The sequence below is a fragment of the Exophiala bonariae genome, assembly GCF_035927105.1.
Source record: "Exophiala bonariae strain CCFEE 5792 chromosome Unknown scaffold_37, whole genome shotgun sequence".
Classification (NCBI taxonomy): Eukaryota; Fungi; Ascomycota; class Eurotiomycetes; order Chaetothyriales; family Herpotrichiellaceae; genus Exophiala; species Exophiala bonariae.
Genome location: NW_027042512.1, coordinates 200,150 through 219,638, shown reverse-complemented (window position 1 = coordinate 219,638; position 19,489 = coordinate 200,150). Strand labels below are relative to the sequence as shown.

Genomic DNA, 19,489 nt, shown 5'->3' with positions numbered 1-19,489 from the left:
ACAAATCTCAGCTATTCGAGTAGCGTATGGTTTCAACTTGCGAGATAGAAATAGGAGAAGCAGGAACAAGAATGTCGACCATGAATGACTATTGAACTTGATGTCGGGTGATTATCATGTGCCAAACGTGCTTGGTGTCACACTCCCGAAATCCGGGGAATTCCACATGCACACGACCTCGAACTGTCGAGTGACTAACTGACTAGCAGCCTCCTACACTTTATCTGATTCATTTCTTTGCAGCCTGCGAACGCCTGAAATGGGCAGTTTTCACACTGTTTCTTTTATGCCATGTAATTCCTAGAACCTTCCACCGAGTCCTAGCGCACCTCCAAGGCTACAACCCTCGATACATTCCATGAAGTCACCTTCCACCCCTCTGTTCCTTTGACTGTGCCATACTACCAACTCCCAGCAATGCCGCTTTAGCAGCGCGTGCAAAGCCGCAAGCTCTGGTTCTATGTGTGTATCGTCGCCGCAGTCATCTACTACTGCAAAGGATCCGTGCCGCAGTTCCGAGAAAAGCTTTGGGAAGGGGTGAGAGAAGAGCTCCTCGAGCAACTGTTGGCCCTATCATACTGGGAGCAGGTCCCTGCAAATTACAGGGTAGTTGGACAAGCCGTACTTCTCGCCATACTTGGACCGGCCGACCAATACCTTGAGCTCGTCGAGCAAATCTATAACCGAGAGATTGGGTCGCAGGAGCGTTGAACATATTCCGTCATCCTTGGATATTGAAAACAACAGCACCGAGAGTCACCCAAGGAGACCGCCATGAACAAGTCTTTCATCGATCGAATCTTTCCCCAAACACCAGGCAGCCGGTTGCCTCAGTACGAATATGACTTACCCCCTTCATCCACGAGATCTTCAGCTTCACTTCCTCCTCGAATCGCATTGCAGGACTCGATCGCATCTTCTCCACGTTCTCGGCAGGCACCTTCTATTTCCCCCCGCCCCAGACACTCAAATCTTGTCTCCTCCATTGTACGCCACGACGATCCTTTCCTTCCCGTTGAACGGGCCTCCAAATCACTTGAAAGAACATTGCAAGGGTTACTCGATGCTCAGTCAGAAGGGCTCAGCGCGGGAGTCAGTGCAGATGAAGTCGACAATGTCTCGTCAGTCGGAAGTCCGACACCGACGCCTTCAGTAGTAACACCTACGACTCGGAGAGACTCGGGCCTGAAAACAATCCCAATCAGACAACCAAAGGCCAAGAAAATTAGTCTACGCCGGGCTCGAATGGGCCTGGGGAAAGCCATGAAAGAATTCGCAGATCTCAAGACACACGAATTGAAGCTCATCGAACGCGAAGTGGTGGTTCGGGATGAGGCACTGAAGCAAGTGTCCGACTTAAGCAACCAAAGGACCGTTCTAGACGATAAGATCTACCAAATCCAGCACCAAGATACGTCAGTAGGACTACAATCCGAAGTACAGAAAGTCGAGCAGGAGATACGCGAAGTAGAAAACACACTTTTCGAACTGAAAGCCCGACACCGACAACTGAAGGCGCGGTTACGCGAGGAAGACAGCACGAAAGGATCAAGACTGAGCTCCTACAGCGAATCACTCAGGCTGAACGACACCCAGACGCGAACTTTCCTCCGCCATCCGCCCGTCCCACAAGGCCTACGTCCGGACTTCAGCAGCGGCATGTACGCGCTGAAACCAGAACGACGAACCCTGCAAATGGCACAAGAGCAATGGACCACCGAGAAGGACGTGCTGAATCTTCGCAAATCTGACGTGGAGAGCGAGAAACTCGCCCTGGAAGAAGGCTCGTCTCTGTGGCGCGACGTGGTAGGTCGCATCACCGCGTTCGAGCAGGAACTGCGCGCGCAGACCCGTGACCTGAGCCAGTCGCAGCTGCAGTCGTACGCGGGCGACCCAGCGCTCGCGAAGCTGGGGCTGGACGCCAGCATGCAGGTCATCCTGTCGAAACTGTCGGCGCTGATGGAGGATTTGGAGCGGGATCTGAACGTCGCGGAGCAGCGAGGCTGGAATCTCCTGGTCTGTGCGATTGGTGCTGAAAGAGCCGCGCTCGAGCTCGCGAGGGGGTTGTTGGTCGAGACATCAGATGTGGCGAATGGTGGTGGTGGTGGTGGCCATGATTTCGATGATGCTCCTGGCAATCCGGATCTGGGACATGAACTAAACGGCCACAGTGGTTTTGGTGGAGAAGATAGTTTCACGACCCACGAGAGTCACGATACGCCGCACGAAGATCTCCTGCATGAACAGCCACCGCCGTCCAGCTCCATGCAGTCAATGCCCATGTCGATAGGGATGTCGACGGTCCCGCGCAGCAAAAGCCCCGGCGAGACTAGTAACCAGAGCCTCGAGGATACGCTGCGTGAGTTTGGGGCGGGGACTGGGACGGAGGTGAGAGCGGAGGGTAAGGGGAAAGAAAGGGAGAGGGAGAAGGCTATCACTTCCGCCCCCGTCGTGCGCGAGCCGATGTCTGAGAGCGAGGACGACGATCCCGGTCCGGATTTCTTCTTGTCGCATTGACCTAGCTTTTGACTTCGTCTGTTGCTGGGTGGACGTCATGGTTGCAGGCGATGATTGCAGGCGATGGTATAGCTGAGCATGGGTGGAAGGGAGTACGGAGGCTTTTCATCGTGAGGAATAGAGTTGCAGTGTTTGTGTGTCAGCGTTCCAACCTTGGAATTATCCTGCTAGTCTTCCTGCGTATGTCTATTTAGTAACAATGAGGGATGAGGTGTATATGATATCAGTCATGCATATTCGATGAACCGGAAACGTAGCTTTATTTCGATGAGATAAGACTTACTGTCTTATATGTAGTCTTGTCTCATATGTGTGATCTCAAGGAAATGGCAGACTGTATCCTGGCACATGTATATGTTATACTCGAATAAGCCAATAACCAACAGTCATTGCGGCTTCAATTTCTCAGCCACTCTCCTTCGGATCTCCGTGCTTGAGATTTTACTCTCAAAGCCCTTCTTCTCCTCTTTTGTCCCGGATCCCTGGCTGGTGTTTTCTCCGTCGTCGTCATCAACCACACCTGCATCCAATATATCAATTTCGAATACCTCCAGCGGCTTCCATCCTTTCTCGTCTCGCTTGTCGTTCACGGCCTTCCCTCCTGCGCGGGTTTCGGCTGAGATGACGAGTGCTGAGATGTTCTCGTCTGCGATGGTCGGTCCATATGGATCGGAGATTTTAGTGTAGTTAATGGTGATCTCGTCGGTGGGGTTTGATGAATCACTGGTGCTACTGGTTGTTGCGTATGTGACGCGGACGACCTGACCGTTGGGTCCGGGTTGGTCGATGTGTTGGATTTTCTTGATGCTGGGGATGTTTGGGTGGAAAGCAAGGATGGATTCGACGAACTCGGCGGTCCGTTGTTGTCGAACGTCCCAGGATTCAACTACGTTGCCATATTTCTTGTTCACTAGTAACTCGTCACCTGTGATGCCGACGGTGATGAGGCGGGAGGATGTTGTGCCTGGTTCAGCGGCGAGGATGGTGCCGGTTAGGAGCAGTTTGTGACCGATGTGGAGGTGGTCGAAAGTGCCACCCACAGCAACGGATGTGTGAGTTTTCAGTGGTCGATCGTCGATTATTTCCTCTGAAGGGTTGGAAGTCGATGAAGAAGTTGTGAAGGCTGGGCCAGATGGGAGGCGTTTGGTAGATGGCGGAGAAATATTGGTGGAATTATATGCAGTGATAAGTTTCTTCAGGCATCGTTCTCCTGCTTCACCATCAACGGAATAGAGAGCTGTATAGGGCCTGGAGGACTTGACAAAGGTGGGAATATCGACTATGGGACCAGAGAGGCTTTGCTTGCCAGAGACACCTGAAGGCAGAGACGAGAGACGAGGCTCAAGAAGCAAGACTCGCACATCCAGACCACCTGGGAAATCTAGGTCAATATCTAATTTGGCGGCCGAGCTTACAACAAGGCTGTAAGATGAGGACAAGAGTTGTTGAAAGGGACTGAAAATTGATGACCGGGGAGTGCTGGGAGTCGGTGGGTATGACTCTGAAAGAACGACAGCAATATCAAGTCTGGCTGGAGGGCCGTCTTTTGAAATTTCCTTGGTGATGAGATGAGGTAGCAGAGTGTCTAGTGTAGTTTTATATGCTGACCTCCAAGATGATGGCGGGGATGAAATAGTCAAGGCTGGAAGGACAAGGAGTGACACGCCGGTCTCAGGGAGAGGTGGCATGTTGATATGGGGTTTCTCTGAGTATGATATCGGAGTTCATATAATTGTGTAATGTAGTGCCCTTTGGTATATAATGGTTGAAGAGAGACATGCAGTATATATTTACCTATTGATTGGACCGAGGCATAGATTTATGGTAGGAGAGGCATGTCAGATCTATGGGATTCAAGTTCGTGTGATGGCTTGGGCACTGTTGACCTGCAGTCTGAACACCTGGAGCTGATGTGTTAATCTCCAGTACGGGCTAAAATAATTCCGACTGTCAACAAGAATGAAGCCGGACTTGTAGATGTTGAAGGTGTTGATGGAAGGAAGGTGGGGAAGAGGTGTACTAAAAAGAGTCGAGGGAAAGAGCGACCCGACTTACCCAGTCTGGACTTGAAATCATCCCCTGAGGCTCAGGCTGCAAGCGCTACAAGCGCTGGACGGGCAGTGTGGGAGAGACACTCAGGCTGGCTGTACTTTTTCCCAGTGCCAACCACCTGCACCCACTGAGCTATCGTCGTTGTCGTCGCCATTAGAATGCCATTCCACATTCCTCACCATCGACATCATTCTTCCGAACCTCAATCACCTCATGACAGCCATTTCTCTCTCTCCCATGCCCTCTATTCCGCCGGCCATACTTTGACTTCCATAGCCCAACCTGCCCACAACCAATACCAACAGCAGCACCAACACCACCAGGACCACATACCAATTCAGAACCAACCTTGGCCCGCTCAACCCCATCAAGTTCCTGTTCCCCTTTCACAACCGCAACCACAATCCTTTCCGCCCACCACGGCGTCCGACCAGAATAGATCCCACACCAATGGCCATCCCGGTGCCAATCCCAATCCCACCGTGATCCCCTACCGCTCCGGTCCCCCTCAGCCTCAATACGAGAATCAAAGTCAGAATCACTACTCCGGCCTCAGGCGCTCTCTAACCATTGGCCGCCAGCCCGACGATCTCTCACTCATTCACAACAACCCTCCAACTTCCGCCATGAGCGACCTTCACCATTATGGTGCTCCGCCAGCATATGGTGCCCCTCTGCCCTCATCCGCCGACCAGGCTTTGTCTATAAACATCGATCCTTCCACTCCTCAACAACCCTCCAGTGCATCCAATCTCCAGTCCAATCCCATTCCTGGCACTCTACAGCCCGGTCTGGTCAACAGACCTGCTCCTGCGCCCTTGGGCGCTAGCAGTGCTGCTCCCAGCCTACCTACTCTTCCTCAAATCTCTACTCAGCTGAGCCTGCAACAGCCTCCACTCTCCGCAAGACCTTCTACCATGAATCATTCCCACAGCTATTCCCGCTCCAGCCCTGGCGTAATGGATCAGCCAAAGTACAAACCATTCACAAATCATACCCCCGAGCAAGGTAAATATAGTGCCACCTCCAGCAGCTATATTCCCAGTACTCCTCTTGGTCCTTCATCCTACTCCCCCCTTGCCCTGGCCGACGTGCGCCTTAGAGACAACAACTTCTCGGATATTCCCTTCAGTCCTAATGTGACTCAAGAGAGCGACATGGGCCAATACCCTCGAAATAGTAATTACACAGCTCCTTGGCCGATATATGCGGTTGACTGGTGCAAATGGCCTCCGCGCTCCAACAACAGCCCTGCTGGCAAAATTGCCATGGGAAGTTACTTGGAGGACAATCATAATTATGTATGTATCGCAGGAAGGGAACTCGTCACGGGACTTTTGCTGACATAGGATCAGATTCAGATACTAGATGCACAACGGACCCAAATCGATCCAGAAAACCCTCATGGCGAGCGTGGGCTGGAATTCATCAAAACTGCCGAAGCCACACACGCATACCCTGTGACAAGAATCTTGTGGGAACCACCCTCCTCCAATAAACAGACTACCGATCTGCTCGCGACTTCTGGTGATCATCTGCGGCTGTGGTCTTTACCCAATGACCAACATCAATATCAATCCAATACTCTGTCTCGCTCAAATAGCACAAAAAGCCCTCCTTTACAAAAACTCTCCCCTCTGGCTCTCCTCTCCAATTCAAAATCTCCTGAACACACAGCACCTATCACTTCTTTGGACTGGAATGTTGTCCAGCCTTCTTTAATCATCACCTCCTCTATTGATACCACCTGTACCATCTGGGATATTCCCACTCTCACCGCAAAGACCCAACTGATCGCACACGACAAGGAGGTTTATGATGTTCGCTTCTGCGCCAACAGCGTTGACGTTTTCGTGTCTTGTGGTGCGGATGGGAGTGTGAGAATGTTTGACCTCAGAAGCCTGGAACACAGTACCATCATATATGAACCTTCCGAGAAGCAACAAAACAAGGATGGTAAGACTCTTTCCAATTTCCGCCAACTCAGATTACTGACATGGAACTTCTCTTTGATCAGATTCTTTATCCTCTTCACCAACTCGAGCACCCTCAGGACTTCCCTTCCCACCTCCCCTACTCCGTATAGCTGCTTCTCCCCATGACGCACATCTACTTGCCACGTTCAGTCAGGACTCTTCTGTAATTCGTGTTCTGGATGTCCGGCAACCCGGCCAAGCCTTACTCGAACTAAAGGGCCATGGAGCTTCTGTGAACTGTATAGACTGGAGCAATTCCCAACGTGGTCTTCTCGCTTCCGGCGCTGATGATTGCTGTGTCTTGCTGTGGGATCTTATGGGTTCAAGTGCGAGTGGAATTGGTAATCAAACGACCGGTGCTCCTGCTCCCGTGGCTGGTGCTGTGGCTGGGCAGCCCGGTGGTACTGGTCAGGAACGAGGTCCTAGTGCTGTATGGGAGTGCGCTTTTGAGGTGGCCAATTTAAGCTGGGCCCCTGGTATGGGAACGCTAGGTGTATGTGGTGGAAAGGGACTTTGGGGTGTGCAATTATGAGTTGACTGTCGCCTTTGATCTGAATTTTTGCCCGGAGTTTTCGTCGCGCAAGCAACCTCTCGACTTCCAGTGGGCCCTTCGATACGTATACTCTTTCTACGTCACTGTTCAGTCAGGCGAATGGGAGATGAAGAAACGAATTGAACCAGGATGCCTCAGGTCAGCATCCTGAGCTGATGGCGCACCATTATGATGAGCATTCGAATAGAGAAAAGCTAAGAAAAGCAGTTCGACGGGGTAAAAGGGTTGTGTAAAAGGGTGTAAAATGCCTCTTGCATAGAAACGATTTCTCGTTCATAGCATGCATGGAGCGACGGAGTTGCTGCAAGTGTGTAAATGAGTAGGTTGAAAGATATAAAGAATAGAGATCGATCTGATTTGATCACGAGTCAATCAGGAATTGCTCTCACACTAATTCACTGCAGTCAACGAACTGGTTGGATTTGACTTGACTCGGTTCTGGTACAGCTTGAATTGATCGATTCTATCTTTTAACGGAGTGATTGCTCTCTCTGACTTGTAGTAAAGTCGTAGGTACGTGGGTACATGACACCAACGCCCCGGGACCAGTAACCCGCAAATAACTCGAAACTCCCGTGTCATCTCCGCCGTCTGTCTCCGTGTCTGTCAGCAGCTACGTACGTGCTTGTAGCTCGACAGAGCACCTCGAATTCCAGGAACCTCGAAAACCCCTGAGGGGTATATCAGAATTCACACCGACGCGCCTCAAGCCCCAGGTCCTGTTTCCCGGCGATCGTATCTGTCACGCAATGCTTCCTGGGAAGATGAGAAACGGTGGTAAGACACCAGATCCAAAAATGAACATTGCATACACGCGTGCATACCCTAGCGCGCCAGCGAAGTCATGTCTAAAAAACCTAGCTGGCCAGCTCTTTCGTTCTATCGTGTTTCTCGATCTATATGAGTGTAGGATGCAATTCAAGCCGGACGGGCGGCAAAACCAAACGCCTAGTCAGTCATGCACGTGGGATGGTGTGAAAGGAGGTGAAGTGATACTGTCAACCCATATCATATGAGAGCTGATTATGCTGAAGATGATGGACGATAGAGGGTTTCAAAAGTAACAAGACACAAACGAAGGAGAATCTCCAATGGTTTCGCGCTCCCACTTCAGTTGGCCTTGACCTTCCCATTCGCGACGTGTCCGTTTCCTTCGCCCTTGGACGACAACGACGACGAGGACGTAACCGCATCTCTAGGAGCGGCTTTACTCAAGAAGGCGATGCGCTCGACGCACTTCAGGATCTCGTCGAGGAAGATGACGGGGGCGGAAATGTAGATGACGGCGATCCACTCCTTGGCATTCAACGGCTCAATGCTGAACAGGGTCTGCAGGATGGGCGTGTACAGGATGGCGAAGTGCAGGGCCATGGACAGGCAAATGGCATAGATGAGCTTCATGTTCTTCCACAGCGGCATGGACAGCAGCGACTCGGACGAGCTGAGCGCGTTCATCGCGTTGAACATCTCGATCACCACGAGGATCGACAGCGACATGGTCGACGCGGTGCGCGTGCTGATCGAGCTGGCGTGGAAGATGCTGCAGTCGGTCGTCAGGAACAGCGGGTTGGTCAGTGAGCATTTGTGGAAGTTGCGCAGTTGCGTGAAGCTGATTTGCGGGCCGCCCGTGTAGGTCATGAACCACCATACGTAGCCGTAGACGGTCGCTGCGCCGACGTACGTGCCGATCACCATGTAGCGGAAGAAGAGCCAGCCCGAGACCAGTGGCTCGTCGCGTTTGCGTGGCGTCTGTCGCATGACGTTGTTGTCGGCCGGGTTGAAGGAGAGGGCGGTGGCGGGGAGACCGTCGGTGACGAGATTGACCCAGAGGAGTTGGACGGGGATGAGGGCCTCGGGCAGGCCGAGTGCAGCGGTGAGGAAGATGGAGACGACCTCGCCGATGTTGGACGAGATCAGGTATCGGATGAACTGTTGGGTGTTGCTGTAGATGGTGCGGCCTTCTTCGATAGCAAGTTCGATGGTGGCGAAGTTGTCATCGGCCAGGACCATATCGGCGGCGAGTTTAGCCACGTCGGTACCAGTGCCCATGGCGACTCCAATGTCGGATTTCTTGAGCGCGGGTGCGTCGTTGACCCCGTCTCCAGTCATGGCGACGACTTCACCGCTGGCTTGGAGGAGATCGACCAGTTTGGATTTGTGAGAGGGTTCCACACGAGAGAAGAGAGAGGCGTTCTTTGCCGCTTCGACCTTCTCGCTCTCGCTGAATGCATCGAATTGGCGCCCGGTGAACGACTTGCCGGTCAGATCCTCGCCCGGTTGGAAGACACCGATCTGCTTACAGATGGTTTCAGCCGTGTTTTGGTTGTCTCCGGTGATCACGATGACTCTGATACCAGCGTCTTTGCATTTGCGGATTGAAGCTGCCACCTCTGGACGAGGGGGATCAAGCATGCCGACAAGACCAATGAGAGTCATATTCTGTTCCAACTGCAAATAGGCCTTGGTCGTCTTTGCCGTGTGCAAATTCTTATTTCCGCTGACATTTTCGACGCTGGCAAGGGCGAGGACTCGAAGACCGCGTCGGCCATATTCAACCACTTCCTCGGAAATCTGGGCGAGATGTTTCTTCGTGATGGGTACCCTTTTACCTTGTGCTCCCAGGATCACGTGCGAACATCGATCTAGGATGGATTCAGGGGCACCTTTGACCAATAATTTCTGCGCCGTGCCGGTCCCGACCAAGACCGACATGCTTTTCCGGTCTCTTGAGAATTCATACATGGCTTGCAGAGGTAGTTTTTCCTCGTAGTATTTACTTGCATAGTGAATTCGTTCTCCAAGAGCGAGTCCTGTACGTTTGTTGTTGGTTGCGATATCGTCAGTCCCTATTTTCTCAACCAGCACGCGAAGAGCGCCTTCGGTGGGCTCGCCAATGCTGGAGAAAGTGTGATTCTTGGGATCGAAGGCTAGATGAGATTCGTTGCAAAGAGCTAGTACCTCTGACATTTGTTTCAATGTCTTGGAAACAACGGCGGGATTTTCCAACACCTTTTCGTTTTGCAACAGGTCACCAGTGGGTGCAAACGTGGAGCCTTCGACTTGAATCTCTTCAAGATCATTGCCCGCCTCGTTGAGGTAGACGATTTTCTCCACGCTCATCTGATTGGTTGTGAGTGTGCCAGTCTTGTCGGAGCAGATGACACTGCAACTTCCCAGAGTTTCGACGGATGGTAGACTTCGCACAATAGCGTTCTTGGCTGCCATTTTCCTGGTTCCAAGGGCAAGGCATGTTGTGATAACCACAGCCAGGCCTTCTGGAATGGCTGCCACTCCTAGGGAGACTGCGATTTTGAGATAATAAATGGCTCCCTTGACCCAGCTTCCTCCATGTGACGGATCGTTGAAGTGCTGAATGTTGATAAGCCAGACCAAAATGCATATGACAGTAATGACCTTTGCAAGAGTGTCTCCAAACTCGTTCAACTTCTCCTTCAGTGGTGTTGGTTCGGAAATCTGAGAAGTGATGCTGTCATGAATATCGCCAATGGCAGTAGAAGTTCCGGTAAGAGCGACAACTGCCACCGCATGTCCAGTAACTACCGTGGTTCCGGAGAAGAGGATGTTGATCTGATCCTGCTTGACAGCCTGCTCATCTTTGATTTCCTTTATCTCTTTGTTGACACTCTCGCTTTCTCCAGTCAAGATGGCCTGATCGACCGCAAAATTGTTACTTTGGATTGAAATCAAGCGACAGTCGGCCGGAATGCGATCACCGATGGCGACTGTAACAATGTCACCTGGAACCAGGTCTTCGGCCTTGATCTTCTGAACCTTCCCATCTCGCACCACCTTGGCTTCGTTGGCGGAGTACTCTTGGAGAGCCGCAATGGCCTTTTCAGCACTGCTCTCTTGGGTCACACCAACAACGGCGTTGAGGATAAGGATGGTCAAGATCTGTGACTGGTGAGTCTTGTTGTAACGGAAAGGAGGATGTTTCTCAACTTACCACCACAGGGTCCACAAACGCAGTCCAGTCGTCCGACTCCTCGAACAGAGCGAGAACAAACGAAATCGCAGCAGAGCCCAGTAGTATCAGAACCAACTGGTCTTTGAATTGTTCAAGTATGAGTTGCCATAATGGAGTGGGAGGGTCTTCTGGGAGTGCTGTGCTGATTGTCAGTTCCTCGCCTTGCCATTGCGCAGGGGTTTTTTGCGAACTTACAGTTGCTTCCATAGCGCTTTCGCGATTCAGAGACCTGAGAAGGTGAAAGTCCACCGGCTTCAGTAACATTGAAATGCTTAAGGACGTCCGCAACGGAACGAATGTAGGATTTCTCCATATTGTCCAGTGGTCGGGTTGGGTGTTAGGTCAAGGAAACGTAGGGACTAGGGGGGTGCAGGACAACCTTGTCGAAGCCATGCACAGTCTAGATTGCGTCTTGTGAATTACCAGAAGACCTGTCTATGGAATCTAAAGGCGCAGGAAAAGTACCTAGAAACGACTACGGCAAAAGAGTGACTTATCGAAACCATGCCCCACGTGGAGATCTGAACACGGTGGACTCTGTGACTTTTTTTCAAACTTTTGCGGATAGCAACTCGTCACGGGCGTAGAAAATTCCAGACGCGGGCGGCGGGTGACCGCCACCTGGGCACTGGCGACTAGAATCTCAAGCCAAGGAAGGAGAGAAGAGGCGAAGTTTCAGACTTGAATGTCCAGAATTGGGACCAGGAGGGCGGGTTATTGTTAAGCCACAGCGGCAGTACTTTCGTAATGAAGCACCTATCTTCTGTTTGAAACACAATGCCAGTTCATGACGAGTGCTGTGGAGTACATGCCCAGCTGGTTCTCAGTTCTAAACATCCGTTCCTCTCTGACACGCCTGTAACTGAGGTTAAACAGGTATCTAGGTCCCTAAAGAGACTTGCTGGAGACTTGAACCGCATTCCATTCTCTTGGTTCTGTCGTGCAAGAGGTATCCGTATAGCTGTCTAAGAAGATAGAACAGATGGTATCTTCAATGTAATAATAGCTGAGTTGCACATGCCCGTTCCCGATCACTTCCAGAGAGTCGACAGTCACATGACTGCCAAAATGCCACGAAGCCTCAAAATGATACCGGGTGCAGTGGTTGAAACTCGTCAGCATCAATTTGGGTGCTCCACTGGCATATAACAGACTGTTCCACTTATCAAAGCCTTGACGTGAAGAGAAAGTGGGATGACTGGTCACCAACACATTCTGAGATTGATGCCAGGCTGAAGTGAAGCCCGACCAACGAGAAAAGTGACCAGATTGTTCGATTCCAGTCACAGCCGCAGTTTGTTCTGCAGATAGACCCGTTTGGATTGGCGGGAGCCCAGCTGGAATCGCTGAAACCCTTGTGCTTTTGGCCTGGGCGGTGGATGAGTTTGTGAGGCGCTTGTCAAACACATTTCCAAAGTGGCCCAGCCAGGCCTAGTTAGTGAAGCTCCCCTAAGCCATTCCCTGTCCATGCCTGGTTCTTCATGCCCTCCAATTTGGTCTCTAGGTGCCCTCTTCACTTGGACACCCGGACCTAAGCCCTGAACCAGAAGCCTGAGTCTGATGAGTCTCAGCCTAACCTCGTCAGGTTCTCACTGCCACTGGCACGCACCTTCACCATCTGCACTCACCATCTCTTCACCAACCAACTTGTTACTACCACTCCGTACTCACAACTCAGCACTTGTAACCTGAACCCCGTCTCATCACCAGACGCCCATCTTCTCCCTCAAATTTCCATCCACAATCAACAATCTCCATTCTCATCTCCCACAACTTCTTTGCATTCCTCAACCTCTCACACAACTCAATCTCTTTCTTTCATCTTTGTCTAATCACCTTCATAACCCTCCAAAATGGCTACTGATGTAAGTATCAACCCTTCCCTCTCTTCCCCTCTCCCGGAGTTTGCTCCTCAAGCTCACTCGTCCAACTCAATCTCTGCCCCCCAAGTCCATCAAAATGATAAGGAATCATACTAACATTTCTATCAACCGTAGCGCGAAAGGTATTCCTATCACCACTTCACATGTACCACTGGTCCCTGATGATTTTCTAGTAAAACCTTCCTCGCGAGGCTCTGCGAGCAGGCCGAGCGCTACGATGAAATGGTCAACTACATGAAAGAGGTTGCAAACGTACGTTCTCGCTGAATACCCCTCTGTTATCCATAATCATCGACTGACAACCAACAGCTGGGTGGCGAGTTGTCTGTCGACGAGCGAAACCTTCTTTCTGTTGCCTACAAGAACGTGGTTGGCACTCGACGTGCTTCATGGCGCATCATCTCCTCCATCGAACAAAAGGAAGAATCAAAGGGTTCAGACAAGCATGTCACAACCATCCGTGATTATCGCCAAAAGATTGAGACCGAACTCGAGAAAGTCTGTCAAGATGTCCTCGATGTCCTCGATGAAGCCCTTATCCCCAAGGCCGAATCCGGTGAATCCAAGGTCTTCTATCACAAGATGTATGTATCCCCACGGCCTTTATATCAAAACGATCGTCTAACTGTGTCCCCAGGAAGGGTGATTACCACCGATATCTTGCCGAGTTCGCATCTGGCGAGAAGCGCAAGGTTGCTGCAACCGCGGCACACGAGGCATACAAGGTATGACAACCCTTCTCTAGAGGCATCAAGATGTACTGACCACACACCCCCTTCAGAATGCTACCGATGTCGCACAGACTGAGCTCACTCCAACACACCCCATCCGTCTCGGCCTTGCCCTCAACTTCAGTGTCTTCTACTACGAGATCCTCAACTCGCCGGATCGCGCCTGCCACCTTGCCAAGCAAGCCTTTGATGATGCCATCGCCGAGCTTGATTCACTCTCTGAGGAATCCTACCGCGACAGCACATTGATTATGCAACTGCTACGAGACAACCTGACGTTGTGGACCTCATCCGACGGCGGTGACGGAGAGGCTGGTCCAGCCGGTGACGCTCCCAAGGAAGAGAAGCCCGCCGAGACTGCCGCACCAACCGAGCCTGCGGAGAAGACGGATGCACCTGCTGCGGCACCTGCTTCCTAGATATGCCATCGCATGGCGGATGGTCATCTGAGCGATGATTGCCTCTTTGGTGACTTGTGCTTACGACTCTTCCAATGTTGATTTCGACAAAGTTATGGCTCGAATGGCAGCCTTGGAGGCTGCGCCTTTCTCGTGAGCACGACTATGTCCTGCACTGGAAGGCGCATGTCAAGTTGAGTCGTTCCAGAGGCCAGAGATAAAGGCAACAACGATTCAGGCCCTCGAGAATCAGGGTTTACTCCCCCCAGTTATCCCTCTCTATGTCGAATGCAATCCAAGCAAACCCTGTTTTTCCATTTTAGTCTCCTACGATACCACTTAGCTTTAGCTGTGGTGGACCGAATGAGTGGAGTTAGCAAGCGTGTGAATGGTCCACAATCACAATCAGACGTTCGGATCACAGTTTCTCTATTCTCTCTACTTATTTGTGTTTCGAGTTTGTTGATGTGCTCCTGCAGGTTTGTGTACCACCTGTCAAGTTTGCGTTTTGTTTGGTCCTTCACCCACGAATTTCTTCCGAGTCATGCAACGTCCCAACACAGGCCTGACACACGTGACCATTTGCCCTCAAAAAGCTTGGCGACCCTAAGCCATTCTGTCATTGCAGTGGTCGGTGACAGAACCCATATCAAAACCTGCGGATAAATATACCGTGTGGATTCCGCGGAAGTCATGATCTCATCTTCCGATTCCCCTGTCTCCAGCCTTCCAACGTGGTTCTTTCCCCAATGAGACGCCTCGAGGGATTTCTCCTGTCACTACATCCTCGTTGAAAGAGAAATGTGAAATAGCATGCGTCATAGGAGTCCATGCTTTAAAGGTTAGTGATTGATGCGGTATAGTTCTCCTAGGTAGGGAATCAACCCGGAGTTCGTGTTAGGTCACTGGCTACGTCGTCCACCTTGGATGGCACTTGAAACACTTTGGGTATTCCTCAATGTTATTGAGTTTATTACTTGGAATGATGTGGTAGATTTGTGAGTCCATCTATTTGTCTCGACCAAGCTTCCAACACGACTCCCTCTGCACGACCGCCTTAACCAGAACCCCCAATTTGATCATTCTTCGGACGTCCTGCTCGAGTCCTTCCTCATATATAGACCCTTACTCCTACCGACATGTCAGCAGGACCTGCACCGCCTAACCCAGGCGCCCCCAAGAAGCCCCTTGGAGCACCATCAGCAGCGTCTGGGTTCGGGCGTCGATTCGCGCTAGGTGGAATAGCAGTCGCCGTCGTATATGCCCTCCTTCCCACCAGAGCACCCAAACCATCAGGCTCACCAGCCGAAGCGATAAAACCACCGGGGGTCAAGAACATTGAACGGGCGTATACAAATGGTGGCGCAACACCCACACACACCCCAGGGTATTGACACAGTGGTATGGAGAGAAAACCAAATTACTGACTGTCAATAGGTATGGCGGAACTGTTCAAGGCAAGGGAATAGATGCACCACGAAGAGAAAGCTCTGGGACCGGCAAGCCAGGAGGATTCGATCAGCCCAATATTGGCTACGATCAGCGGAGGGACCGGCCAACTAAGGCAGAAGAAACCTTCAATGAGATTCAATATGGCAGTAGCAAAGGGAAATAACAATGAACTAGGAAAGCGAATTCATCAAGAGTTGGTTTGGACAGTACTTCACGAACTCCTGCTTGTTCGATAAAGTATCGGACTGAACAGGCCTAGGTGGGCATGTACTTGGTATTGCATCACTTGGCCTTTAGTGGTATGCTCAGCATCTTAAGTTCATACCACCAGTATATATCTAAGACATCTACTTGAAATTTATGAACGTCCCCAGCTGACCTGATTGGCTTAGCAAACCTGTTTGAGCTCATTCCATCAGAACCGACAACCCCCTCTTTTTTTACTGGGCTGCACCCCCCACTATGGTTAGGTACCTAAATTTCTTCGACTTTCCGTGATTGGGCTCTCTCTTGATTCAATCAGTACCCTGCAGCTTCTACAATCTTTTCGACAACGTCGTCACTTGCATAGCTTTGGTACCGTCATGGTACGGGGGTATCCCAAGCACGGCATGTCTAGCTCAAAGTTTACGGAAACAGTAGCTACGGAGCTACGATCTCGGACTCTTCTGCTATTCCTACTTTAGGGCTTTGTCTCTCAGCAAACTGATCCTGGTCGGCGGGCTTGGAATTTAGCATCGTGCTCTACTCTGCAATTGGCTTGTAACTTATCATCTAGACAAGACGACCTCGGATCTCTCGCCAGAGTTTGGTCATAGTACTTCCCCTTGAAAACCAAAAACTGTTCATATTCAGAAAGCGCAGCACTCTTATGCCGGGATATTTGGAGGGACTAGATTGTCCTTGGATCTCCTTACATTCAGCTTAGATCCCTCGGACTCTTTTACTCTTGTACCATCATGGCATCTCTCACGGCTCGGCAAGATCCCCATTCGCCTATCGATCCAGCAAGGTCTTTGAGGACCCGGGTGAAAGTTGCTTGCAGACGATGTAGACGCCAAAAGTTAAAGGTCAGCTCGCAATCTCTTACCACAAAATTGGCCATTGCATCTCCACCCTTGAGCAGAGAACTCGATCGCGTTTCCTATGTTTTTGCTATGGTCCTCCCGGGTTTGACTTGTTTGTCTTTTAGTGCGACAAGGAGCGACCTTGCGCCCTATGCACACGCTCAGGAACTCCTTGCATTACAGATAACTTGGAAACCTTCAGGTGAGCGTGATGCCCGACGTTCTGCTATTGCTTTTACAGCGTTTTTCATGGCGCTTAGGCCTAGGTTTCCTGATGTTGAGAATGGACTAATAGGACGACATCCAAGAAGAACTCGACCATAAGGCGAAGGCCCTCGGGGACGAATGCCCATGAATATCAAGGCTCGACCTACGAAGCTGATGAACTGTTACCTGGAGGAGAATCACGAGGTTTGTCACGCCCTCTTTCTTGGAACATGTGCCCGGTCCCCGCGGCGAGCCGCTGCAGGCACACTCTGGAAGCTCTAACACTAGATTTACAGAATCTCGGCAGCGGAGGCCTACCATCACTCAGACTCCAGAGTTGAGCGCCTTGCACTTCCAACACAATCCTCGAGACTCATCTTCTGTGCTAGGTCTGACCAGAGAAGTAAGATTTTTTTTCGTTGTCTTGGCTCAGCTTCCGTCGATCAGCGATTGTGAATCGCTAAGATTCGATTCCTAGATCCTCTCGGAATTTGGCTCGAACCCAGATCTCGAAAGTCCTACATACGCACTGCCAGGAACTTTACCTCCTAGAACAGGTGCAGATACACAAGTGAAGGATAACCTTCGCATCCGAGACTTGATAGGGGTTGACCTGCCAGACAGGGAGACCGGAGAGCTTCTCCTAGGTTCTTACTTTTCGAAAGTACAGTGGTTTATGATGGTTCTCCACGAGCAAACTTTCAGAGCACACTATGAAGCTTTGATAAGCTCCGGACGGGCACACCACAATCAACTCCGACAAGTGGCGCTGACACTCCTCGTTCTTGCCATGGGTGCTCGGTATACGCGCCATGCAGAGCTGACGGCGGCTGGTCTCCAGGTGGATCTTGAAACACTGCAGTCGACATTTTTAGCAAAGGTCCAGGAGAACCTGTTCACGATATTGAACGAAGTTGAGCTTGAATCCGTTCAGATCTGCATTTTACTAAGCTCCTTCTACCTATATCACGGCAAACCTAATCTTGGATTCGTGATTCTTGGTACAGGCATACGCTCCGCACATGCTTTAGATCTACACCGAGAAGCAATGTGGCGTAAACTGACACCGGTTTCTCGGGAAGAACGCAAGCGGGTTTGGTGGGCTCTTTACGTGTTCGATCGGTAAACAGTTCTTCATTGGAGAGTATTTGGCCGTGGCTGATGATAATAGGTTCGCTGCCATGATTTTTGGACGACCATACTATATCCAAGACTCTGAGTTCCAGGTGAGCATGGTACAGAATATGGAAGACACCACTTCTAGGCACCCCACTTTGAGCTCGATGGAGATGAACGAATACGGTAATTCAGAGAACGTCACAATATTCTCTTACCAAAAGCATAAGTTCAAGCTCTATCAGCTCTCATCGCAAGTTATCGCCAACGTACACTTCAGGGCTGGCGTGGGCGAAACGGATGTGGGTCAGAGAGTCAAGGACATTCATGAGCAGCTAGTCGCATGGCACGCTAACCTCCCACCAGAATTACGACTCAGTAAAAGTGCCAGGCGACATGAGTTGCCAAAATCGGCAATTGAGATGACATTCGATTTTCAGGCTCTCGCTCTCCAGCTGGCGTATGATAACATCCAAATTCTCTTGCACCGACCCATGCTTTCAGGAAACGCTCGCCCGTCACGCACTGATACTGCTGTCCATGAACCACAGCACATCGCACGATCATCTCCAGCCTTCAATGACTTTCCAAGCGGTATCACTACCCCTCAGACTTCTCCGAGTCAGTCGTCCATCAGCAAGGCTCAATGCTGGGCATCCGCGATCCGTACTTCCGAGCTTGTGAATCACAAGGAGTGCCTTGTGGCTGCCATATACACTCATGCCAGCTCATACATTGGGATTCACCTCTTTACGGCTGGTATGATCCTCACTATTGTTGCATTGTCGAAACCACTATCATCCCAGGCTCAAGAAGCTAAACGGGCAATCAGCCACATAATAAGAATGCTAGGCTGGCTCGAGGATCGCATTCTACTGTCACATCAAAGTAGCAAGATCTTAGAAGCATTGGTGCGGCTGATTCTGGAGAAAGAGATGAAAGCAATTTTACCACGTGGCAGAATTGCAAATCAGAGGCACGGACAGGGACAGGAACAGGACCAAGAAACGCAGAACGTGGTTTCCGTGTTGGACGAAGCCAGTACAAGGCCTCTGATCGCTCCACGAAGCATACCACTGGAGAATCACCCATCAAATCCGCAGCACAGTCAGATACATGAGACCTCATCCTTTTCAAGATATGAGACCTCTTTGAACGATCATGCAAATACGGAAGTAGGAGACGATTATTCCTTCGACGATCCATCCTTTTCGGGAATGGACGCCTTACAAAACACCGACTTCCAGGAAGGGATCACAAACGTACAACAATGTAAGTGACTAAAGAAGATATTTTAGGGTGTCGATGCAACAATCACCGGCAAATCCCTATTCTTATGTACCTCTCCCTCATTACCTGGATATGGCTGATATGTGGTAGTCATGGGTGGTCAATACGGGGCATTCTCGACCACTTTCCTGGGTGCGGACACGCTACACGATCTTCCCACTTCGTACACCGGAAACACTCAATATCCCTTTAATGGTAATACGAACGAAAATTTCTCAGCACAGGCCTGGCTGTGGGACCTTTGATGGCCGTAGGATGC

The 19,489-nt window shown here is 50.8% G+C and overlaps 7 protein-coding genes across 7 annotated transcripts; 5 read left to right on the top strand and 2 right to left on the bottom strand.

Annotated features, from left to right (window-relative positions):
• Nucleotides 1-774: 774 nt before the first annotated feature.
• On the top strand, nucleotides 775-2,517 carry LTR84_009292 (uncharacterized protein; the record flags this gene model as incomplete). The annotated part of the gene is made up of 1 exon (XM_064852832.1): nucleotides 775-2,517. One exon carries the CDS (start codon nucleotides 775-777, stop codon nucleotides 2,515-2,517), a length of 1,743 nt encoding a protein of 580 aa, XP_064701057.1.
• A 386-nt stretch (nucleotides 2,518-2,903) lies between these two features.
• LTR84_009291 (uncharacterized protein) lies at nucleotides 2,904-4,205 on the bottom strand (the record flags this gene model as incomplete). Its single annotated transcript, XM_064852831.1, has 1 exon — nucleotides 2,904-4,205. One exon carries the CDS (start codon nucleotides 4,203-4,205, stop codon nucleotides 2,904-2,906), a length of 1,302 nt encoding a protein of 433 aa, XP_064701056.1.
• A 990-nt stretch (nucleotides 4,206-5,195) lies between these two features.
• Nucleotides 5,196-7,077, top strand: LTR84_009290 (uncharacterized protein; the record flags this gene model as incomplete). Its single annotated transcript, XM_064852830.1, has 3 exons — nucleotides 5,196-5,870; nucleotides 5,925-6,525; nucleotides 6,587-7,077. The coding sequence occupies 3 exons, from the start codon at nucleotides 5,196-5,198 to the stop codon at nucleotides 7,075-7,077; spliced, it is 1,767 nt and encodes a 588-aa protein (XP_064701055.1).
• Nucleotides 7,078-8,208: 1,131 nt separating this feature from the next.
• LTR84_009289 (uncharacterized protein) lies at nucleotides 8,209-11,399 on the bottom strand (the record flags this gene model as incomplete). The annotated part of the gene is made up of 3 exons (XM_064852829.1): nucleotides 8,209-11,013; nucleotides 11,066-11,223; nucleotides 11,282-11,399. 3 exons carry the CDS (start codon nucleotides 11,397-11,399, stop codon nucleotides 8,209-8,211), a joined length of 3,081 nt encoding a protein of 1,026 aa, XP_064701054.1.
• A 1,540-nt stretch (nucleotides 11,400-12,939) lies between these two features.
• On the top strand, nucleotides 12,940-14,119 carry LTR84_009288 (uncharacterized protein; the record flags this gene model as incomplete). Its single annotated transcript, XM_064852828.1, has 6 exons — nucleotides 12,940-12,951; nucleotides 13,084-13,091; nucleotides 13,143-13,221; nucleotides 13,279-13,553; nucleotides 13,607-13,694; nucleotides 13,751-14,119. The coding sequence occupies 6 exons, from the start codon at nucleotides 12,940-12,942 to the stop codon at nucleotides 14,117-14,119; spliced, it is 831 nt and encodes a 276-aa protein (XP_064701053.1).
• A 1,118-nt stretch (nucleotides 14,120-15,237) lies between these two features.
• On the top strand, nucleotides 15,238-15,713 carry LTR84_009287 (uncharacterized protein; the record flags this gene model as incomplete). Its single annotated transcript, XM_064852827.1, has 2 exons — nucleotides 15,238-15,485; nucleotides 15,536-15,713. The coding sequence occupies 2 exons, from the start codon at nucleotides 15,238-15,240 to the stop codon at nucleotides 15,711-15,713; spliced, it is 426 nt and encodes a 141-aa protein (XP_064701052.1).
• Nucleotides 15,714-16,509: 796 nt separating this feature from the next.
• LTR84_009286 (uncharacterized protein) lies at nucleotides 16,510-19,475 on the top strand (the record flags this gene model as incomplete). Its single annotated transcript, XM_064852826.1, has 6 exons — nucleotides 16,510-16,859; nucleotides 16,913-17,028; nucleotides 17,121-17,227; nucleotides 17,303-17,946; nucleotides 17,996-19,212; nucleotides 19,321-19,475. 6 exons carry the CDS (start codon nucleotides 16,510-16,512, stop codon nucleotides 19,473-19,475), a joined length of 2,589 nt encoding a protein of 862 aa, XP_064701051.1.
• Between the last annotated feature and the right edge of the window lie 14 nt (nucleotides 19,476-19,489).